The sequence below is a fragment of the Astatotilapia calliptera genome, chromosome 5 (genome assembly GCF_964374335.1).
Source record: "Astatotilapia calliptera chromosome 5, fAstCal68.1, whole genome shotgun sequence".
Lineage (NCBI taxonomy): Eukaryota > Metazoa > Chordata > Actinopteri > Cichliformes > Cichlidae > Astatotilapia > Astatotilapia calliptera.
Genome location: NC_137426.1, coordinates 32,464,414 through 32,484,005, shown reverse-complemented (window position 1 = coordinate 32,484,005; position 19,592 = coordinate 32,464,414). Strand labels below are relative to the sequence as shown.

Here is a 19,592-nt window from a genome sequence, read left to right as displayed (position 1 = left end):
CACAATGAGAATGAATGTTTCACTGTTTTACAAAGACCTAGAAGAATAGTCTTTATTTTGGTCTTCTGTACCTTATTTATCTCTGGTATAAACTTCCAAACTGCCTACGAAGCAGAGAAAGCTCATCACTCTAATAACCCCACCAGCTGAAGCAGTCATTTCTGCACTGATATAATGGATAACACTTCTATAACACTTCTGCCACCACGGCTGTGAAGTGTCTTTATACATGGAAAAAAAATATTTTAAACTGTTCAAAAACACTCCATACCATAATTTTACTACTGGCTTCTTCCAACTCTTCAGTAAAGCTAAACATAACAAACATTTTACCTGATATATTTCATGTATGTGGGAACGTGAATATAAAGAAGTTCTGTGGCTTTGAAAAGAGAGTCTGCAGTGACTTTCCTTCTGATTAGCATGTGATTCAAAACACATTTTTATAAGCCTAATATATCTTATGAAATTTACCGTCTAAACTATTTTTAATCAACCAAGTTAGAAAGTCAACACAACTGAAAACAAAATAAATTCATAATTATAATAAAGGTCAATCATAAAGGACCAATATGGCAAGGCCATGATGATCCACTTGGTAAAATAAATCCGCTTGGCATCTTTCTTGGCCTTAAGACAACAATTCTGATGGCTAAAGATCCAAACGGGACACAAAAGAAAGAAAAAAAAGAAAGTCAACACCAAACTGTGCACTCATCACAACATGAGATATTACTTACTAATAGTCATCCAGTAGATCTGCAGTGGAGGTATACCGTTAGGTGGGTCACATTTTAAAGTAAATGGCTGGCCTTCTTCTACCACGACAGGATCGAGTGTCTCTTTAGGGAATTTAGGAACATCTGAAAACAAGATAAACTAGAGTTGAAAAAAATAATAAATAGTGTGGTGCAGTTTTTCTTTTCAACAGAAGGTGGCAGTAATATCATTCTTGAATTCTACGTGTAGCACATGTCAGTTTTACCTGTGCTGCGAATCATTCAATAGATTGAATCCTAGTGTGCTCTGTTTATTTATTTATTTATTTATTTATTATCTTCAGTTCTGGCCCTCAGAAACAAAACAGACATCCCTACCGCTATTGTTCATGGCCCTGTCACCAGTGCTGAGCGGTTGAAGCCCAGCCAAATTTAGTCAAAGTCCCCTGTGGAGTGGATTTTCTTGGAGAATTTATGTAGTGTTCTTGGGAACAAAATGAAAAATGAGGCAAAGGAAATGATGGAGAGGCTAGATCACACCCGATGCTTTTTCTGGTGCAGACCTACAGATGAGACGCTGCGAGGGGTGGAGCGCTCGGGAACCTCAATGACTTTCTGCCACGTCCAATACAATGAAAAGCTCACAACAGAGAGGTGCAGTCATTACAGGGAGCTGCTGGCCCTGAATCACTTTGAAAGCTCTGTAACAGAGCACCTCACACACACACATCAGCACGCACACTCAAAGATGCAGGTTACTCACTGGGCACAATGAACTCAATCTCCTTCGATATGGCGATGCCTAGTTTGTTTGAGGCGTAACAGCGATAGGTTCCCTGGTACTCTGTAAGGTTCCCATTATTGGGTATCACAAAGGTCCCAGAATTCTCTTCTTTCATCAGGCGGGGGTCTTGAAAGGGGTCGAATTCCTGGTCATTCTTTGTCCATCTGAATCTACATAAAGAAAGCCAGTGTTAAAATGTCAAGTCTTAAAGCTGAGACCGTAGAACACTCAGTACCGAAAGTTACAAATCAAAGCATCGAAGTGCAACATGTTGATGCTAAAGTGTTGTTTGGTATTTAGTGTCTGTTTGACTGCTAATAACAAGCTCCCGTCCTTTGAAGTACTCACTCTGGCTCGGGATTCCCTTTGGCTTCACAAATCACGGGGAAGCTTTCGTCAAAGGGAAAGGCGATGAGAGTGCTGGGCGACTGAGCTGTGATGGTGGGCAGCTGCTCAACTGGGCAACAAACAGACAGGCAAGCATGAAAATTAAAGAAACAACACAGGCTTCAAGAAAGCTATTAAGAAATGTGTCATACTCATCATAATACTAGGACAGTGGTTCCCAACATTTTAGATTTGTGAATGCCAATTTCCTGAGGAATATGCTTTTGACTTAGCTCAACACATCTTCAATATAGTCTGCTTTTGAGGTTTTAAGAGGTCTGGCATGGAAAAGTGCCATCTTGTTGTATTTTGGAAGACAAAAATGACCATATTTCAACAAGTGCTATCAGTCAGTTACAGGCTAATTCTAGCAAGTTTACTTAGCATCCATAAGCTGAATGGATGTAATACACAGTCACAGATACTTGCTAATTAGTGCATGTAACATATTCATAATATCAAATCATATAATACTAGAATTCTACTCAGCAAAATTGGCTGGTCTGTACCTCACAGGAGGTCATAACATTTGTCAAATAATGGGATTAAAATGCTGCAAAAGGCACCAACACCTTAAACATGTTACAACATGGTCCAGTTCAATGACTTTATTTAGTGGATGCCAAGCAGACACTGATCAGGGGTGTGACTGCTGTAACTGTTAATATAAAGATTGAGGCTATCAGTAGAGGCCCAAACCATTTTTGTGTACAAGGCTCCAAACATGGTCTTTAACCCTCTGCGGTCTAACCCAGTAGATGTGCCCACAGTGGGAAGGTGTGTGGGTGAACTGTGGGGGTTGTGGGCAAACACAAACTTATCCCACACTGGTCATAAGCGGGTGTGCCCACACAGAGCCCACAGCAGGTTTTCCCTTTGGGGACCTTCTATGGGTTTTATTAGCAAACCCATAGTTGGCTTGCCCAAAAAAAACCCACGTGGGACCCATGTAGGCTAGTTCATGTAGGGCCCACAATAGTTTTACTCCTTGCGGCTCCCAAGACCCCTTATTAAGAATGATTTAGGTCTCTTCCTGATTGCAAACAAAGTATTTAAAACATTATTGCATATTTTAGTTGCCTCGGGTTGGGATTTCGGGTTAGGGTTTTGGTTTTCACCACTTACAAATTAGACCTCAGAGGGTTAATGATCAAACATTGGGCACTGTAGAATGGAAATGTATGGGTTTAACTCATTTCTGTAGCAACCTTCAAATGGCTAACTGAGGAACTGCAGTTTTGGCACTTTCAACTTAGCTTCATTGCTGCTTGGTTGGGAACCACTGCACTACTATGACAATTACATGTCCAAAAACAAAGAAAACAAATGTATCTATTAAGATGACAGTGTGCTAATGCAATGAATCACAATAAAAGCTCTTCATTTAGTCCCTGATGGCCTTGATGATAAAGCAGTGACATGTGGTGTGGATGGAAAAGCACATGCCTAGTCCTAGAAGTGCTAGAAGTGTAAATACCAGTATTATGGAGTCATGACTGATGACACATGGTATTCAGATCCAACACATATGGCTGTAAGTAAAGCTAGTGCTAAGCTTAATTGAAAGCCAGGAGATGAAAAGGAAAGAGCAGAAGACTTCACTAATACTAGCTACAGTATGGCAGGGTAAACTTACTGTTTATGTGACCTAAAACTATATAATCCATGGCAGCAGGGGGAAATAAACCAGAAACAGTCAGCAGTGTGGGAATAATCCTTTCTTGTCAAGTATTCTCTAAACACAAGCCCTTTGTAACATACACCCGTGTTATGGAAAACACAAGCTAGAATTAAAAAGACTTCTCTGACAATGAGCCCCAAAATGCAGCCGCCTTTTTCACAAAACCTGTTTGAACTGTTCTTTATCAAGGCCTTAAGAGATATTTTTTAACTGAATAATTTAGAGGAAGAGGGTTGATGCGCGTTACCAAGGAAACTGGGATACACGCATACAGCTAACACAAAAGGAAAGAAAAACCTGATTCAAACAAGATAATAACTGTAAATATATTCAATTCACAAAATGCTTGACGATTGTAACAGTTCTCTACAGTGTGATGTATTCCCCTCTAAATTATTCAGCGCCTTTCTTTTTCTGATAAAAAGCACTTCAAGGAGAAGTGCTCTCTGTGGATGAGCACAAACAACAAAACAGCCCTTTATACATTTAACCTTTCTTTCATTCATGAATCGTTTTCTTGGAGTAGCTCTGAATGTGTGTTTATGTGCCAGTCTGTCAGTCTGTTGTCAGAATTCAACCAATTTGTGCAGAACTGTAACTCATCACAGAGAAATTTGGAAACCCCACCATAACTTTTATGATTTATTTGTTTACAGATGAATTTACACGTGAATTACCTCTTGCAGATTTTTTTTTATCATTAAAAGAAGATTGTTATTTCAGTCATCATCTCTTCTGGGACTGTCCTGCGCTTCCACTCACATACTTCGAAAGCAAGCAAGTGGTGGAGCAGAGAGCAGCAGCAAGACCCCCAGACAGAACAGAGCAGATATCAATGTGACACTGATTAAGCCAGACATAACATAAAAGGGGTGGGCATGGGTTGTTAAGTGGCTTGCAGACGCCAAATGATTGTGAAGAAATGAATCAGCAGAGCAATCATCTGATGTAGACTGGCAGAAGTTATCTGATCTGGAATTAGAGCTGAGCTCACTTTTGTGGTGTGCCTGAACTAAAGCTGGAGTTTGGAAACTACATTGTTTTTATTAAACCAGATGTTTTGAGCTTGAAACTAGTGACTGAGACAATAAAGTCATCAGGAAAGATTTCACCTAAGCATTAAATCATAAGTTAGACTGTACTTCCTCAAAGTACACTCTAACTTCTACTTGCAACTACAGGGTTCACCCCCTGCAGGCCATCAGACAGAGGGCAGGTTTAAGACACTTCAGCCCTAGTTTCCCTTTTCAGACCTGGAGGCTGCATTCATCTTTAAACACTCATCAGCCACTTTGTCAGCTGCTACAGTCAGATGGCAGCCACTCTGTGCATTTAGGCATGTAGTCATGGTCAAGTCGACCTGCTGAAGATCAGCCTGAGCATCAGGATGGAGGAGGAAGGTGATTTAAGTTACTTTGAAGGTAGGGTAGCTGCCAGATGGAGTGGTCTGAGTACTTCAGAAACTGCTGATCTACTGGGATTTTTCTGCACTACTATCTCTAGGGTTTAAAGAGAATGGTCCAAAAGAGAGAAAATATCCCTATTTCTGCTACAATACGTGGATGGTAGGATCAGACACAGTTCAGGCTTCTGCTGCTGGTGTAATAATGCGGTTTTCTTGGCACAACTTGAGGCAACTGAGCATCATTTAAACAACACAGCCCACCTGAGTGTTGTTGCCCACCACGTTCATCCCTTTATGACCAGAATGTACCCATCTTCAGATGGCTGCTTCCAGCAGGATAACACACCTTGTCACAAAGCTCAAATCTTCTCAAACTGGTCCCTTGAACATGACACTGAATTCACTGTACTCAAATGGCCTCCACAGTCACCACATGTCAATCTAATAGAGCACCTTTGCAATGTGGTGGAATGAGAGTCACTACATGGATGTGCAGCAGACAAATCTGCAGCAATTGAGGGATATGTGAATATGGACCAAAAAGTGGATCCAACCCAGTGCGAGCAAGATATACCTAATAAAATGTCTGGTTGATGCATATGCACTCTGTCTTCTTTCGCTGCTAATCCTTCACTATCCTTGCACTGAGCATGTGTTGTATTGTTAGATTTTAAATTTCTGAAAAAAGCTACTTCCTGCAAATGAAGAGAAAAACAGTGATGCATACCTGGGCAGCTAAGAATTTAGTTAAAGCATTTGTTTTCACATTATTATTTTGACAAGAGCATAGCTGCTTTAATAGAGTCTTTTATTCTTAGACGTTTGGTTTTATTTGCCAAATTTCCGGTATGCATTTCTCTGATAATTCCTGTAATTCCCAAAAAAAAACCCACAGTGGAAATGAGGTTTTTAGGGGATTTTGTCTTCTTCTTTTGTGGTGTTAACAGAATACAAAAATTACATTCCAACTTGAAAGCAGAGTTATGTTGTTAGACATAATGTATCTTTTTATCTGGATAATCCACATGATGTCATGGTTTTTTCAGTAGAGGAGGTTTTCTTTGATACAAAAGAAAAGGCTCTAAGAAAACTCTTTTCTATTTCTTTTGTCATCCCACTGAAGCCACTCCTAAATCATCCTGCATCCTTTGTTGTGAATGTGTGACTTGTGAAAGAGTCATGACTTACCTTCCAGCGGGATGTCAATGGCTGAGGTCGTATGAAAGGCACAAATACAGATAACCACCAACAGCACGGTGGCCAGTCTGGGGCTCCTCAGCAACCTCATAGTGTCGAGATCTCGGACAGTCACAGGAAATTAACGCTCTCCACTTTGTTTTCAGTTCATGACTATGGTGAAGATGCAGTACCTGTAAGGTAGCACAGATGTAGAAGACCCCATGAATCCACCCACGCGCTGGCAGACAGAAAGGCAAAAAACTCCAAACAAAACAAATCCCCCGTGACTCCAAGCCCGACTGCTCTCTGCTCAGCCAGGCATAACCAGGCACACATTTTCATTCCCATCAACGGGGACTCAGTTCTGAACTAGTTCATATTTTGGTGTGACAAAGAGAAGAAATATTCACATTAAAGCCTCCTATCATCCCATTTCCCCATGGGGCTCAATTGTTTTGTAGTCTGCGGAAGTGTGCGGCACAAAGCATATTTCTCAAGCGACAATGGAAAGAAATAAACAAATGAGGGAGCCTGTGGATTTATTAATGCGTGGCAGATGTTCAGCATTACTTTTGGAAAAAGCCAAGATTGAAATCAGCATCAAAATTACCATCAAAGTTTGGCCGATTTAATCATCGTGCTGTTTTGATCTGTGCCTGCATGTTTCTGATAACAATGACTCAAAGAGATTACGAATGCGGACCATTTTATCTTTTATTGCAGCAAATACTGTTGCCTGAGGGGTGGGAGACATAAAAAGCATGCATAGTTAACAGTCAGACTGAGTAAGCTGTCTGCACTTGCACACCGACAGAGCTGCAAGAGGACAGAGTGCTGGATAATTTTCCATCCAATAGACGAGAGTCTGGACCATAATGAGCGCATGATCGGTCCAGAGCAATGTATGGGAATTCTAATGTCTTGGAGCAGTACTATAAGAAACCTCTGGGGTGTCACTTCATTAGTCGTCCCCATGTTGGCTGTGACCCAGCTCAGCAGGTCATGCTGGAGTAATTAGCTCAGCAGCTAACAACAAAACAGAAGACTAATACAGAAACATTAGAGTTTTAGAGAAATCTTAAAGCTGCTGGCCTACAGAGAACTCGTGACATTCGTGTAAAACTGAAATGTAGTAAAGAGCATCACAAAGGATAAAATCCAGTAATTGCAATTACTGTATTATTAATGTTGCTAAGCAAACCAATTAATGTCAAGGAAAGTATCTGAGTATATGAGCGGCACAGTAACTACCACTCAACCAACTGAGCAGTATCTTTAAAAGAGCTTCCTCTTTACAACAGCGCTCAAATCCAGCTCACTCTTTTCTTAATCTTCTGGCTGCTTTCTCCAGTTCAATAGGCAACACTGAGGTCAAACGCCTGTTCAAGGAGTGTAATTGAATAATTGACCAGAGGAGGGGAAAAAAGAGTCGATTTCATTCATTGGATGCAGGCGTGCTGTCAGATGGATGTGCACTCTGAACTCTTCAACCATACCTCATGGTAATGGTATTAAGTCTGCCTGAACCAATTTGTGCTATGCCCCACCCACAAACAGCATCACCAACAAGGTGCTAGGTGCTGTATGTCACATACATCAACCCACTCGATCACAATTTATGTCTATTGGCTATATTTCCAACTGAAGATTTGTGTGTCAAACTCATCCAGGAAACTGCCTCAGGCTTTTCTTTATTTTAGCCTTCCCACACATGGTGTTTTATGATAATCAAACAGATCCAAATTAAAAGCTAGGGGTTTTGTGCTAATTACCTTGTGCATTGTTGGTTAGCCCCACCTGGTTAAGGAGCGAGGGCCAAGGTTACAATCCCCAGAAGAGAATGTGCTTTCATTGTCTTATTGTGCCGGCCAAAATCCTTTACCAACCTAACAACACCTTCAATGGATTACACTTGGTTCAAACTGTGCCTGATCATTTGCCTTCTGATTTAATTTGTTCCCCCCTCGTTAAACATTTATTGAGAACTCACTTGGCCATCTGGCTGAGGGAGGTCCGCTAAGAGCTTAACTGCTGCGAGTGATGAAGTCTGCATTGAACTCACAGGGTATGGTGCCTATTGGAACTATATGATGCACAGGAGAGAGGGCACCACTCTCTCGTCTGATTTACAGACCGTGGGCTGCTCTTAATCCCCGCCTCTTTCAAGAGCAATCACACCAGCCAGAGATTGATGAAGCTGGCAGAAGGTTAAAAGCTGCTCGCTGTGGGAAGGCCAGTATGAACCCTAACCTTCCTCGGCCAAGGCTCAGACGAGACAGAAGCTCTGCTGTGGAGGGGGGGCAAATGGGCCAAGTGGAATCTGCCTGTGAAACTTTAAGGCTCTCTCCGAGTGACAGATTCAGTGCACTCTTCGACAGACTTCCTCGTTGTCAACAAGACCAAATCATTTTTGATTACTTATCCATTTAATACAAAGGCACTTGTGATAGCATCATTAATGTCTTGCCATTCCCTTACTTTCTCAAATTATGCCATTGATGTATTAGGGCTAAAAAGGGGGGCGGAGGGTGTCCTGTTTTCACATTCTCAAAAAAAAAAGGAAACCACTGTGTTTTCATAATAACACAAGTTAATAATCTTAGTGATTTAGTTAATGGAGAACTTAGAGAAATTAACTTGGGCAGTGGAGAGCGAATTTTCTACTATCTGTTGACATTACATCGACTACAAAAATAAATCAAAGTATAACTGGAACATTAATCAATTAAAAATAAATCAGCCTTTTTTATTAGCAAAGAAAAGTGGGGATAAGGCCTGTGACTTCGAAGTGATCTACTAATTATATTCTTGATTTATATTGTGATGTACAACACAGCAATCAACCATCAACTTGTAAGAGTCTAAAATAAAGTCTACAAATTCCTGAACAACTGTCCACAGCCAAACCCTGCGAGTCTAATTGCTGGTGCCTGGGACTGTGCTTTGTCTCTCTGTGCAGTGCTTGGTGGTAATGTTCCAGGTTATAAATTTAGGTTCCTGTCTTTGTAAACCCCATTTTTAAACAGTCTGATTCACTGAGCATGCAAACCGGGCCATAAATAGCCACAGTAGCTTCATCCGTTTTATGCCAGACACCTTATTTACCTTATTTCTCCCAGACAGTCCTTTACACTTAAGGTAACCGTGAACCTGAGAGACTCTGCAAAAAGCTCTCGTCTCTCCTTTCTCTTTGACTACAAGGACGTGTGTTCTGTCGGTTGATTAAACCTTTGTTGTTTTGAGGGAAGTGTTCTATCAGCTCATACTGTGAAAAGAGAAATAGATTTTTTTAGAGATGTGCTTTTCTGTTATATGCTCTAATGTGCTGTGTTCCTTCTTTTTTAATGCCTCTCAGAATTAAATGTAAGACCAACTTCACAACAACAAAAACAGAAAACAAAAACTCCATCATTTATTCTGTGTTAGGTTCACCCATTTGCATTTGTTGAGCTAGTTGATGCTTGAGTTTTAAAGGTGTTGTCAGTCACTTTTGCAGTTATTTAATAGAAAAAAATAAAAAATATTCATCTTCCTCATCTCAAGTGTCATCTCCCAGTAAAGGCTCTAACACACATGCATAAATGTGCTTATTTATTCCAAATAATACGGCGGTTATTGTATGCAGATTAGACATGTGCTAATATTAACATCGTGCCAGCTAATTGTAGGCTTGAGTGTCCTAAAAATCATATACTCTCTCTGATAAAAAGTTTGATTACACCATCACATTGTAATGAAATATATTAACTGACACTATTAACTAAGTGTCAGTACAACAATGTTAGATCAAACACACTTACACTAACGCCAGTTAACAGCAGCTAACAGAAGCAGCGCTTACTGACAGAAATGTTCCTCAACGACTCACCTCAGTATAGCTTTCATCACACGACAGTGAGCTTCACTGGTTTGTATCAGGCTCCTTTCAAAAGGTTTTACAGCCTTGTCCAGAGTAAATAGGTGTGAACACAAACTGAGGTAACAGCTGAAGATGAACGGCAGCCAGAGTTATTTGTCCTACAGGATTATGCAGTTGACTATTGACATCTAGTGGGGAGATTTTACATACTCTAACAACACATGTATCCTTGTTCGTGAGCTAATTTAATTTTGCTGATATAGGCTTTCATGTAAAAATGTGTTCACATGTGGGGACTGCGATATTTTCCACTGTACCCAATTTTACACTTCACACAAAATACAGCATACTTCATAAACACCTTGATTGAATTTGTGCTTCTTCACATCATTGTGAGTACACCCACAGCACGTGTTCTCAGCTAAAATAAATGCACATCATTTTCATCACATTCAAAGATACCAACAGGCTCTTAAGCAGCAGTTTAAGGCTAAGTACCTTCAAAATGCAGAGTGGAGCAGGCAGGGATTTAACTGCTGTTTGCCATCATTACTGAAGAAATCATAATGAAAAAAGATTTTACAATTCTGAATCGCTATGTCTAATAAAATCCTAAAATCCTACTGCCCACGTTTTAGCATTTTTAAGACATTTGAAAGACTGACTTACAAATTAACTGTCAGTTCAAATTAAGGCCTTATTTTTACATGAATAAATTCAGTGCCTTTTAACTTCTTGGCGTTGATTCCAAGAGCTTTACTGCTTTTCTTCACACTCTTGTACTGTTTACTGTATCACTACGCAGCCTTTTTACTTAAGGAAACAATTCTGGCACGCCTTCACAGTACAACTGGCAGGATCTGTCTATCGGTTTCTTGACTCCTATAGTTTAGCCATCTGCTCTAGCTTAACACCCAAACTTTAAGCCATAAACATGTACTAACAGATCATATAAAAGGATCAGACAATGTAAGGAAGTATTTCAAGGAAAAATACCACACTAGCAAGTTGTTTCGGGAGCATTCTTCACACTTGCGAACACGTTGTTTGGTAACAGGGTGGGGTCCAAGCAGGGCCATACAAAGTTCACTACAGTAGGCCTTTGAGCTGGCACCATCTGCTCCTTTCACACACAAAGACAACAGGCAGAGAAGTGTGGGTCTACTGTAGTCTAATGTGCAAGCCTGTAATAGGATTAAGCAGATCCTCGTCTTGTCAGACTGGATTAAAATATCCTGCGTGCTAAAGTCCTGCGATGGGAAGACAGCAGCTCCGCACGCCCCTCTCATGGTCTTGATAATGCCTCCACTCTGATTCCCATTTGATCATTCAAGAACAATTAAAACAATGGACCAGCTGATTAACACTAAGCTGCAATTGACTTGCTTTGCTTCTGATGTGTTTAATGAGTTGTTTTTCAGCCATTTTCTTCCTCTTTTCTCCAATCAGTTGCTCATTTGGCATCCGATTCACACACGCTGCCTGGATCAGGGTGGAAAAATAAAACAGTTTTCTTTTAATGTCAAAATTAATTTTCCTGTGTTTAGACATTTTGTCTTTCCCATTTACTCCTCTGAATTTAGATAGGATTCTAACCTTTTGGCAATTATAATCCTTATCAGTAGTTTTCTACAAGCTTGACCATGCAATTCATCTGATATTAAAATATTAGAAAAAAGAAAACAGAAACAAGATGATAAATGGGTATAGGAAGCAATAAGCGATAACATGCCTGACTAATTGAGATCTGGCTTTACAGCACTTCAGAAAGCAAGACTGTTCAATTACCACACCATTAATATTTCAGGGATCTCTAGCCTTCGGATGCTGCGAGCACTGGGAGCGCTGTGGTGACAGGATGAGGATGGAAGAGGCTGTGGATGAGAAATGAGAAGAGATCCTCAGGTGTAAAGGAAATAGAGTGGGTGTACGGATGAGCTGAGGGGTTTGTGACCTCTGTGTTGTGTATGAACTAATGAGGAAAGGCCTTCGTAACCCTGCATGAACTCTCACTACCTGAGAGAGGCAGATATACTACACACTGCAGTGAATCTGCAACTGCAGCAAGACGATCATGAGACCAGCTGGAAGTATGAGAATGTATGTTGTAGTTCATTAAACAAAAGAGAGCATAAACAACTGAAGAGCTCTTCAATCACTAGAAGTTGTCATCTTGTCAGTAATGTCTCTGCTCTATTCTTTATAAATACAAGCACACAACATCTTTCCCTTCAGCAGTGTGTCTCAGTCAAGTCTACGTGTAATATTAAGAAACAGGACTGAAACATGTACAGACAAACCCTCGTCATATATGGTAGCCACTAACTCTTATTTCTTCTCTGAATTATGAGTTTTAATTATCGTCTGTTGCATAATTCATATGCCTAATGAAAACACTTGGATGGATCGCCAAAGTATGTCACATGACATGGTAATAAATCATCCAGGATGTATGTGCCATGCTTTCAGAGTCCTCACTCTGAACCTGTTAATGTGTTTAAAGCTAAAGGAAGGTTTGCACTGCACCTGTCTGCATCACAGCTTACAGCTTTTTTCATTTTCTCTCTGATCTGCTCTCTTTGAAGTCCCACAGGAGTGCCCCTTGCCCAGGACAATAATCACATTAGCGTGTGATCCTCACTGAGTAGCCCGGCAAAGAGATGAAATTCACAAGTTGGACTGCGGGCACTGGAGTATTATTTTGTGCTCCACTCCACATTCATTCATGTAGTCTGACTGATGCTGGCAATTTCCCCAGATGAAACTGTGCCACAGCAGGACATGATCGATGGCTCTCATATCCCAAATCCTTACCTCCATCAGACCCTGCGCGCAATTTATTTCTGCCAACAACCAAGAAATTCGGATGTCCCTACAGGTGTTGGGAAAACCTGTTTTTTCCAGAAATATCTTTTTGCACTCGGTCCATTTTTAATCCCTTCAGGTGTCTCATACACATGCAGTCCAAGTGATCATTTCAGCCTGTGAAATGAGAGGCTCTCTGCTTGCTGAAATTCCTCATTTGAATTTCCTGTTTCGTGCTAGAGCTGAGCATCTGGACAGTGTTACCCTGGCTAAGCTTTTTGACACATCTGTCGGATGTGTGGCCCCACTCCCTCACCCCTCTGTCGCTTATTAGGGTCGAACAGAGTTTATCTTGTGACAAATGGAACGGTGAAAACTGCAGTCTAAAGATTTACAGTGTTTAAACACAACAAGGCAAAATCTCAGTGTTTATATTAGCTGCTCTCCAGCTACAAATGCAAATCAAAAAGTAATCTAATCTGTCAGCTGTCAACAGCAACTTTCAAACAGCTACATGAGGGATTGGCTAAAACATGTTTCCAGTTGTTTAAAGAAATGCTTCCAGGTTTTTTTTTACTCAATGTACAAATTCAACAACCTCAAAACATCTAGACATGAAGCAAGACACAGGAAGCTTCTTCTTTAAAGGGAACAGTTCCAAGCATTCAGTGCAGTTTCATTACAGCCTGCTTTTGGCACACTTCTTTTAAACCACTTAACCGATGAAATCGAGATGCTTCCAAGAACGCTATCTTTGAGTAGATGAGTGGATGAGTACATAAAACTAATGTGAGGTCTGCAGTGATGCACCTTGAGGTCAGCTGAAAAGTCAACACCTTAATTGCTTCGTGCAAGTTTGATGTAAATTTATCTTGGCAAGAAGCAAAGGACAGGAAGAAGAACGAATGTGGATAGAGTCTGGATTTGTTTAGCGAGTTCCTTGGAAATTATCCTGACAGAGTGTACTGCCACTGCATGCTGCTGCTTTAAATCCATACGTCGGAGAGAAATGTCAAAGAAAAATGGCAATAGCCTAATTACGCTGTCAGTGGTGCTGTGCAGTGTATGTACCCCATACACCTGTTATAAGTTCAAGAATGATGTAAATGCCCATTTGGAGTTTATTTCAAAGCCACTGAGAAAACATTAATTAACAAGTCATAAAACGGCTGCTTAAAAACAGGGATAGATGAGCACTGACAGAAGGATCGTCTGTTGTAAACATATTAAGCCGCTACCACTGTGAAAACACCTATATGTAGGTGAGCCTTCCACCTTAAGAACATGGACTTGTTAGCCACTGTGGTCTTCATGACCACAACAAGGAGTGACAGTTAATTTACTGAAATCAGTCAAACACTGAGACCGGCCCAGGATTCAGTTTAACGGTGATCCAAATGTACCATCCACGCTGCTCCAAGAGACAAAATAAAGTCCCAGTTCATGCCAAATCATGATGATGTCTCTCTGCCTCTTCTCATCACTGCAGAGTAGATCCAGACTGTCAAAATGCAATCTAGTTTCCAACTGTGAGTCAGACTAAACACACTTAGCGAGGATCTGGAACGACAGTATGTGTTTGCACACTAATTTGTGAGTGTGTGTGAGAGAAAAGAGGGAGATGTACTCTTCTAAAGTCAATTTAAGCATCCAAACATTGAGTAAATATGGATATGGTTATTTCTTACATCTTCTATTTAACAGAATCAAATATATCAATATTTTTGTTGTTCCAGTCAGCAGAGTAAATCCTGAGCATTCTTCTATGAACTGTGAACACCAGAAAAACATGACCTTTAAGGAAAGTCATCCTAATCACCTTGATTCATTCAGTGGGGTAAAATGACTGTTTTATTCCACATTATTTTTATTTTTACTTTTTATGTCGAGTCTCACAGTCCTATTTTGTTGTTTCATTTAGTCAACATAAGATCAAGTTAGATTTATAGTAAAAACTACACAGAAACATTGTTACACAATCCTTACAAAGACATAAAATGCCAAATTCACACATATCTAGACAATACTTTTAATTTGTCACGTAATATGTCTCCAATTACTTAAACTATGGGCACTTAGTTCCATAATAATTATGATAATAATCATTAATGTATTAGACATCTGACTAAATGAGACCAGAAGGAACAATTACTTACTCTTTAACATTTCATTTTTCTTGTGACAGTTGTAGCACAACGTAATTAGTCACAGAGAAGATTTGGCATTGGTTTAGTATTTCAAAATCTATTGCATAAAAAACAAGGGAAAATCTTTTGGAAGTAAATGATTGTGACTTATTATTGCAGGGATTTTACTATACAATATAAAGCACCTTTAGGCGACTGTTTGGTGAATTGGTGCTATATAAATAGAACTGAATTGAAATGAAAAGTAACTGTAATGATTGGTTTTCCTCCATACGATACATCGCCTGCTCTTTATCTACAGTGTATTCATCCATCCATCCATTCGCTTCCGCTTATCCTTTTCAGGGTCGCGGGGGGCGCTGGAGCCTATCCCAGCTGTCATAGGGCGAGATTTTAAATTCTAAAATTAAATTAAATTAGATTCTAAATTCTACAGTGTATTATATTTAGAAAACGCAAGAAGGCAACCAAAGGCACCAGCGTCTGTTTTATCCTTTAAATATTTTAAAACGTGAATTAAAAAGCAGTTGTTTTTTCTTTATGGCCTTTGCTTTTGTAGAAGCCTGCACACTGAAAGGCCAGAATATGAACCTGAAAGTGCTGCAACAGCTTTACTGACATCCTTATATTATCTAGGGTACTTACAAGCTTTCACTTGATTTTCGGCACCGGTGCCCATGGGAAGGGTAACAACTCCGTTATAGGTAATAACATTCCCAATAAAAAGAAAGCATGACAGGAAAACTCTGAGTCTGGCAGAAAAAGAAGAACGAAAACACAGAGGGTGCTGAGCCCAGTCCACTGTTGTGTCACAGAAGCCAGTGGTGAACACGCACAGAACCGCCGCAGTCATACATGTTGCCAAAGCCTCCAGCTTGGCAAATGCACTCATTAAGCCACTGACAATCATTCCCACAAAGCCTGATCTAAAGGCTATTCAGAGGAGAGTTGAGGAATGCAAGTTCCATCTCGCCCCTCCACCTCCCTTCAGCATGAGCAGAGACGTGTGCACCTGAAGGCTCGATAAAATGTGTTAATTTGCAATGGCCAGCTGAAGAACAAAATATGAACAGTAAGCAGGGTGGGAGTGCCGATCACCCGCTGTGTGAAAATCTGTTGAGCATTGCTCTTGCTCCAATCTTCTTCTGTCAGCCAACGACAATCTACTTAATTGTTAATGCTGCTGAAGATTGTCGCCCAGCATTAGCCATTGTTGGAGCTTTTAAAGCACGCTCCCATGGCTTATCTCCCCACAGTAAGAAAAGCCACTGGTTTCTTTTTTTTTAAATTTGTCTTTAATTCAAGTGGACCTGATTGTTTCACACTGGTGAACAGGAACTTCACGGCCATACAGATAGACTTGAGTGGAGGGTGGGTGACACGTCTGGGGAAATCATAGTGTGCAGAGAGTGCTGAGACTGTTGATAAGAGTCCTCCACCAAACCATTCTCTCTCTCTCTCATAACACATGAAGGGGGAAGGGAGGACTCCCAGTCTGGATGATGTATGGTGTGGACCTTAGTCAAAGACTTGAAAATGAAAGGGGGGAGGAGGGTCATGCTTGAATTATGCTGATGCAGGTCGTAACCACGGTAAAGGCATTGCTGCTTGACAGAACTTGATGACGCTAATGACAAGGTTGTTATCACTCGTGAGGATTGTATACAAGTATAAGGTGGAGCAGATACAGCAGGGGTTGTGCATGTGTATTACTAGTCCAGTGGCCTGCGCTGACCCACCAACCAGACTTTAAGGCCAGGGGATTTTTTTTGTACAGGAAAGCTAGAAACTAGCTAATGTATCTTATTGGCCTGTTGCAATTTAAAAAAGACATAAATAAATAAGAAATAAATTACGCACATGTTAAATGAATGTTATACATAAAGTACTTGGACACAGAAAGAAATGCATGGGTGAATGAGACATGTTGTGTAGAGTGAATAGAATAGAACCAGTCCATTTACCATTCACTTACATCCATTAGTTACTGAATATTTTAGTCCAGAGCATTCTTTGCTTTGTGGCAGAGGTGGCAGAGGTATTTTTTGTTTGGTTGTTTGGTTTTTTTAAAACTAGTTTGAGGTCTTTATTCAGCAAACTGCTTTTAAAATGCAAACCTGATGAAGGAAATGCTTATGCTGGAGCTTGAGATTCAGAACTACCACTTGGAGGGGGGTTACAGGGGGACACTAGTCTTTTCATAATGAGTGCAGCCAGCCAAAGTCAGTAACTGAGAACACTCACACGCCTTTGCAACGCCAGCTCCAGGCCCTCAGAGCCCCTTAACACTCTTTGAGCTACAACAGGATGGAGCTGCCATTATGGCCACACAAACAGAGGGAAGCCTTATGAACTTTGCACAAATGCTTAGTGCTCCGGGGCTGGGCAGCTCTGGAAGCTGTGTGAGATGGGTAGGTACCGGGGCGAGCTGCCAGTTCCGAAAAGCTTAGTGTTCATGCACTCGGGCCAGACAAACCTGACATTGTCCCGGGCACTGCCCCGGGGAAAGCCTCTTCCCCTTTCTCTCTGCCGCTCATTCACACTTTGAGCTCAGTTGATTCACTGATTTGGACGGAGGCAAGAAGGCAAACATTTATTCACATTGTGAACCAAGCCGAGGAGAAAGTGTAAGCACATCAGTCACTCAGTAAACTCTCATAAATATAGCTGGCTTATTTTCTGCCTTCACCGTGCTGATGTGTCGCTTGTCAGTCGCTCTCACTTCACAAGGGAGGGACTCATTCACAAATTGAATTTAAAATTAGATAATCCGCTGTTTTCTAGCAGTTAGCGTTTACCACTGCTTTAATCTATGACTCATCTCTTATCTGCTTCAAACAGCAATCGCTAAATGCTATCTGACCAGTACATGATGGAAGACTACAGCCGTGTCATGTCTCCAGATTTAAAATGCAGCTCTCTTTACATGCTGCCTGATGAGCAAGGTTGAAAGAGAGGAAAGCAGGAACATTTAAAACCAGAACCACATCGCTCCTCCATCAGCTGCTCTGAGAGCAGGAGAAAAATGCAGGTGGTTACACTTACCGTTCATAGCCCCACTAAAACCTCAAAATATAGCTATGGGTTTGCAAAGCAGGTGCTTATTGGTACCTAGAAATTACCTTCCAACTGACTGGATATGATAAATGCTGAAGCGCTAAATGGAGTTTTGAAAAAAATGAGTTAAGGCAGAGACATCAATATCCCTGAAGGACAAGCAGATTGCTGAGAAAGCACGAAGACCGATTTGCACTTTTCTCACCATTTGGCAAATGTGCTTGCGTCACACGGAGCGGGACTTTTAATTGAACTTTGGGCCCACAGCCCATTTTACCAAAAACTCGTCTGTTAGTCAGTCTGTCAAAAACGGTCAATAAGCCTCTAACCTGGCACTCCCAGATAGACGCAGGCCAGCCTGCCTTTGGCTGATACCAACTTCTGTATTCTCGGCAGATTCTCTGAATCAATGTGACAGCCAGCGCATCTTTTTGTATGGGTTTTCGTATAGGTTGTCATGGCAACGGGTGCCCCTATCTTCATACTGATCACTTATGCATTGGAAGTTTTCCTGGGTTGATGCATTGTGTAGCGGCTTACTGCAGCAGGTTACATGCCTCTGTGCTTATCTCAGGTCACAGTCTGGGAATGGCGTCACAAACAAGTTGCGACTCTATTTGAACTCAGCAAGACGCCGTGCATTATTGCCAAAGATGTGACTGGTACTGTTTACGACCTGTGACTGCAAATGGAAAACAGACAAAATTCCAGCAATGAAATTACCCACATTTATTTATTATTCCACATTATCTGTGGCACTTTAATAGGCCCCACTCAATTATTTCCAGATCTGTGGTGACAGCGGATTTATTTGGAGCGGTGCACTACAGAGACACTGATCAAGAAATATCTTCTTTTTTTTTTTCTTTTTTTTTTTAAATAGCAGAGGTGGGGCCTCACTTATACTGTGACTTTTGTTGTTTTTTAATTGCACTACATTTTTTATATTGTAATAGCTTAAGAAGTGTCTGCAAGCCAGTGATAAGTGGTTCCAGGTCATTCCAGTTAAGTAAAACAGAAAAGTCATACAGCAGGAGATTTAAGGCAGAGCAGAGAGCAGGCCAGAGAGGACAGGAGAGAGAGGGGCAGTACCACACTGTTATCCAGCTCTCTCAGCCAGACTGCCGGCCATCAGAGCATCACAGATGGTGCGCTCTGCGATTATGGCAGTGATCAGGGGATCTCTATTCCTGATTAGCACACCTACTGAACACAATGTGCACAACGTCTGTTCCATCTCTAGCTGCATGAGACAGTAAGGAAGGAAGCACAACAAACAGTGCAAAACATAATGTTCGATATTCTTGAACATTATGTTTCAAGAATATCGAACAGTTTCAATTAATTCAAATAATTAATTGAACAGTCATTAGTATTTGCAGAACAACTTCATTCCGGTGAACCCACACCTTTCGACAGCGCCTGAAAATAACCATAAATATTTATTGGAGTTGCACAGGTAGATTATTATCTACTGTATCTGTATTATCAATCCAATATTGGCATTATAGCAAATAAAAACATTCCTGATGCCAGAGGCTGATATTTATCTATTGTGTTATGTCAGTT

General features: G+C 40.8%; 1 protein-coding gene across 20 annotated transcripts in view; it reads right to left on the bottom strand.

Moving 5' to 3' along the window:
* chl1b (cell adhesion molecule L1-like b) overlaps nt 1-19,592 on the bottom strand; it is a 79,760-nt gene that overhangs the window by 29,653 nt on the left and 30,515 nt on the right. For 15 of the 20 annotated variants that reach the window (XM_026168932.2, XM_026168927.2, XM_026168921.2 and 12 more), the window contains exons 2-6: nt 6,165-6,346; nt 3,527-3,544; nt 1,852-1,960; nt 1,483-1,673; nt 741-863 (exon numbers count right to left, since the gene is read on the bottom strand). In XM_026168932.2, the coding sequence (XP_026024717.2) occupies nt 741-863; nt 1,483-1,673; nt 1,852-1,960; nt 3,527-3,544; nt 6,165-6,264 (541 nt within the window). In that variant the 5' untranslated portion in view covers nt 6,265-6,346. Of the gene's footprint in view, nt 1-740; nt 864-1,482; nt 1,674-1,851; nt 1,961-3,526; nt 3,545-6,164; nt 6,347-15,611; nt 19,507-19,592 lie in introns of those variants that run through there. The other 5 variants (XM_026168925.2, XM_080302110.1, XM_026168931.2 and 2 more) reach the window with 3 other exon arrangements.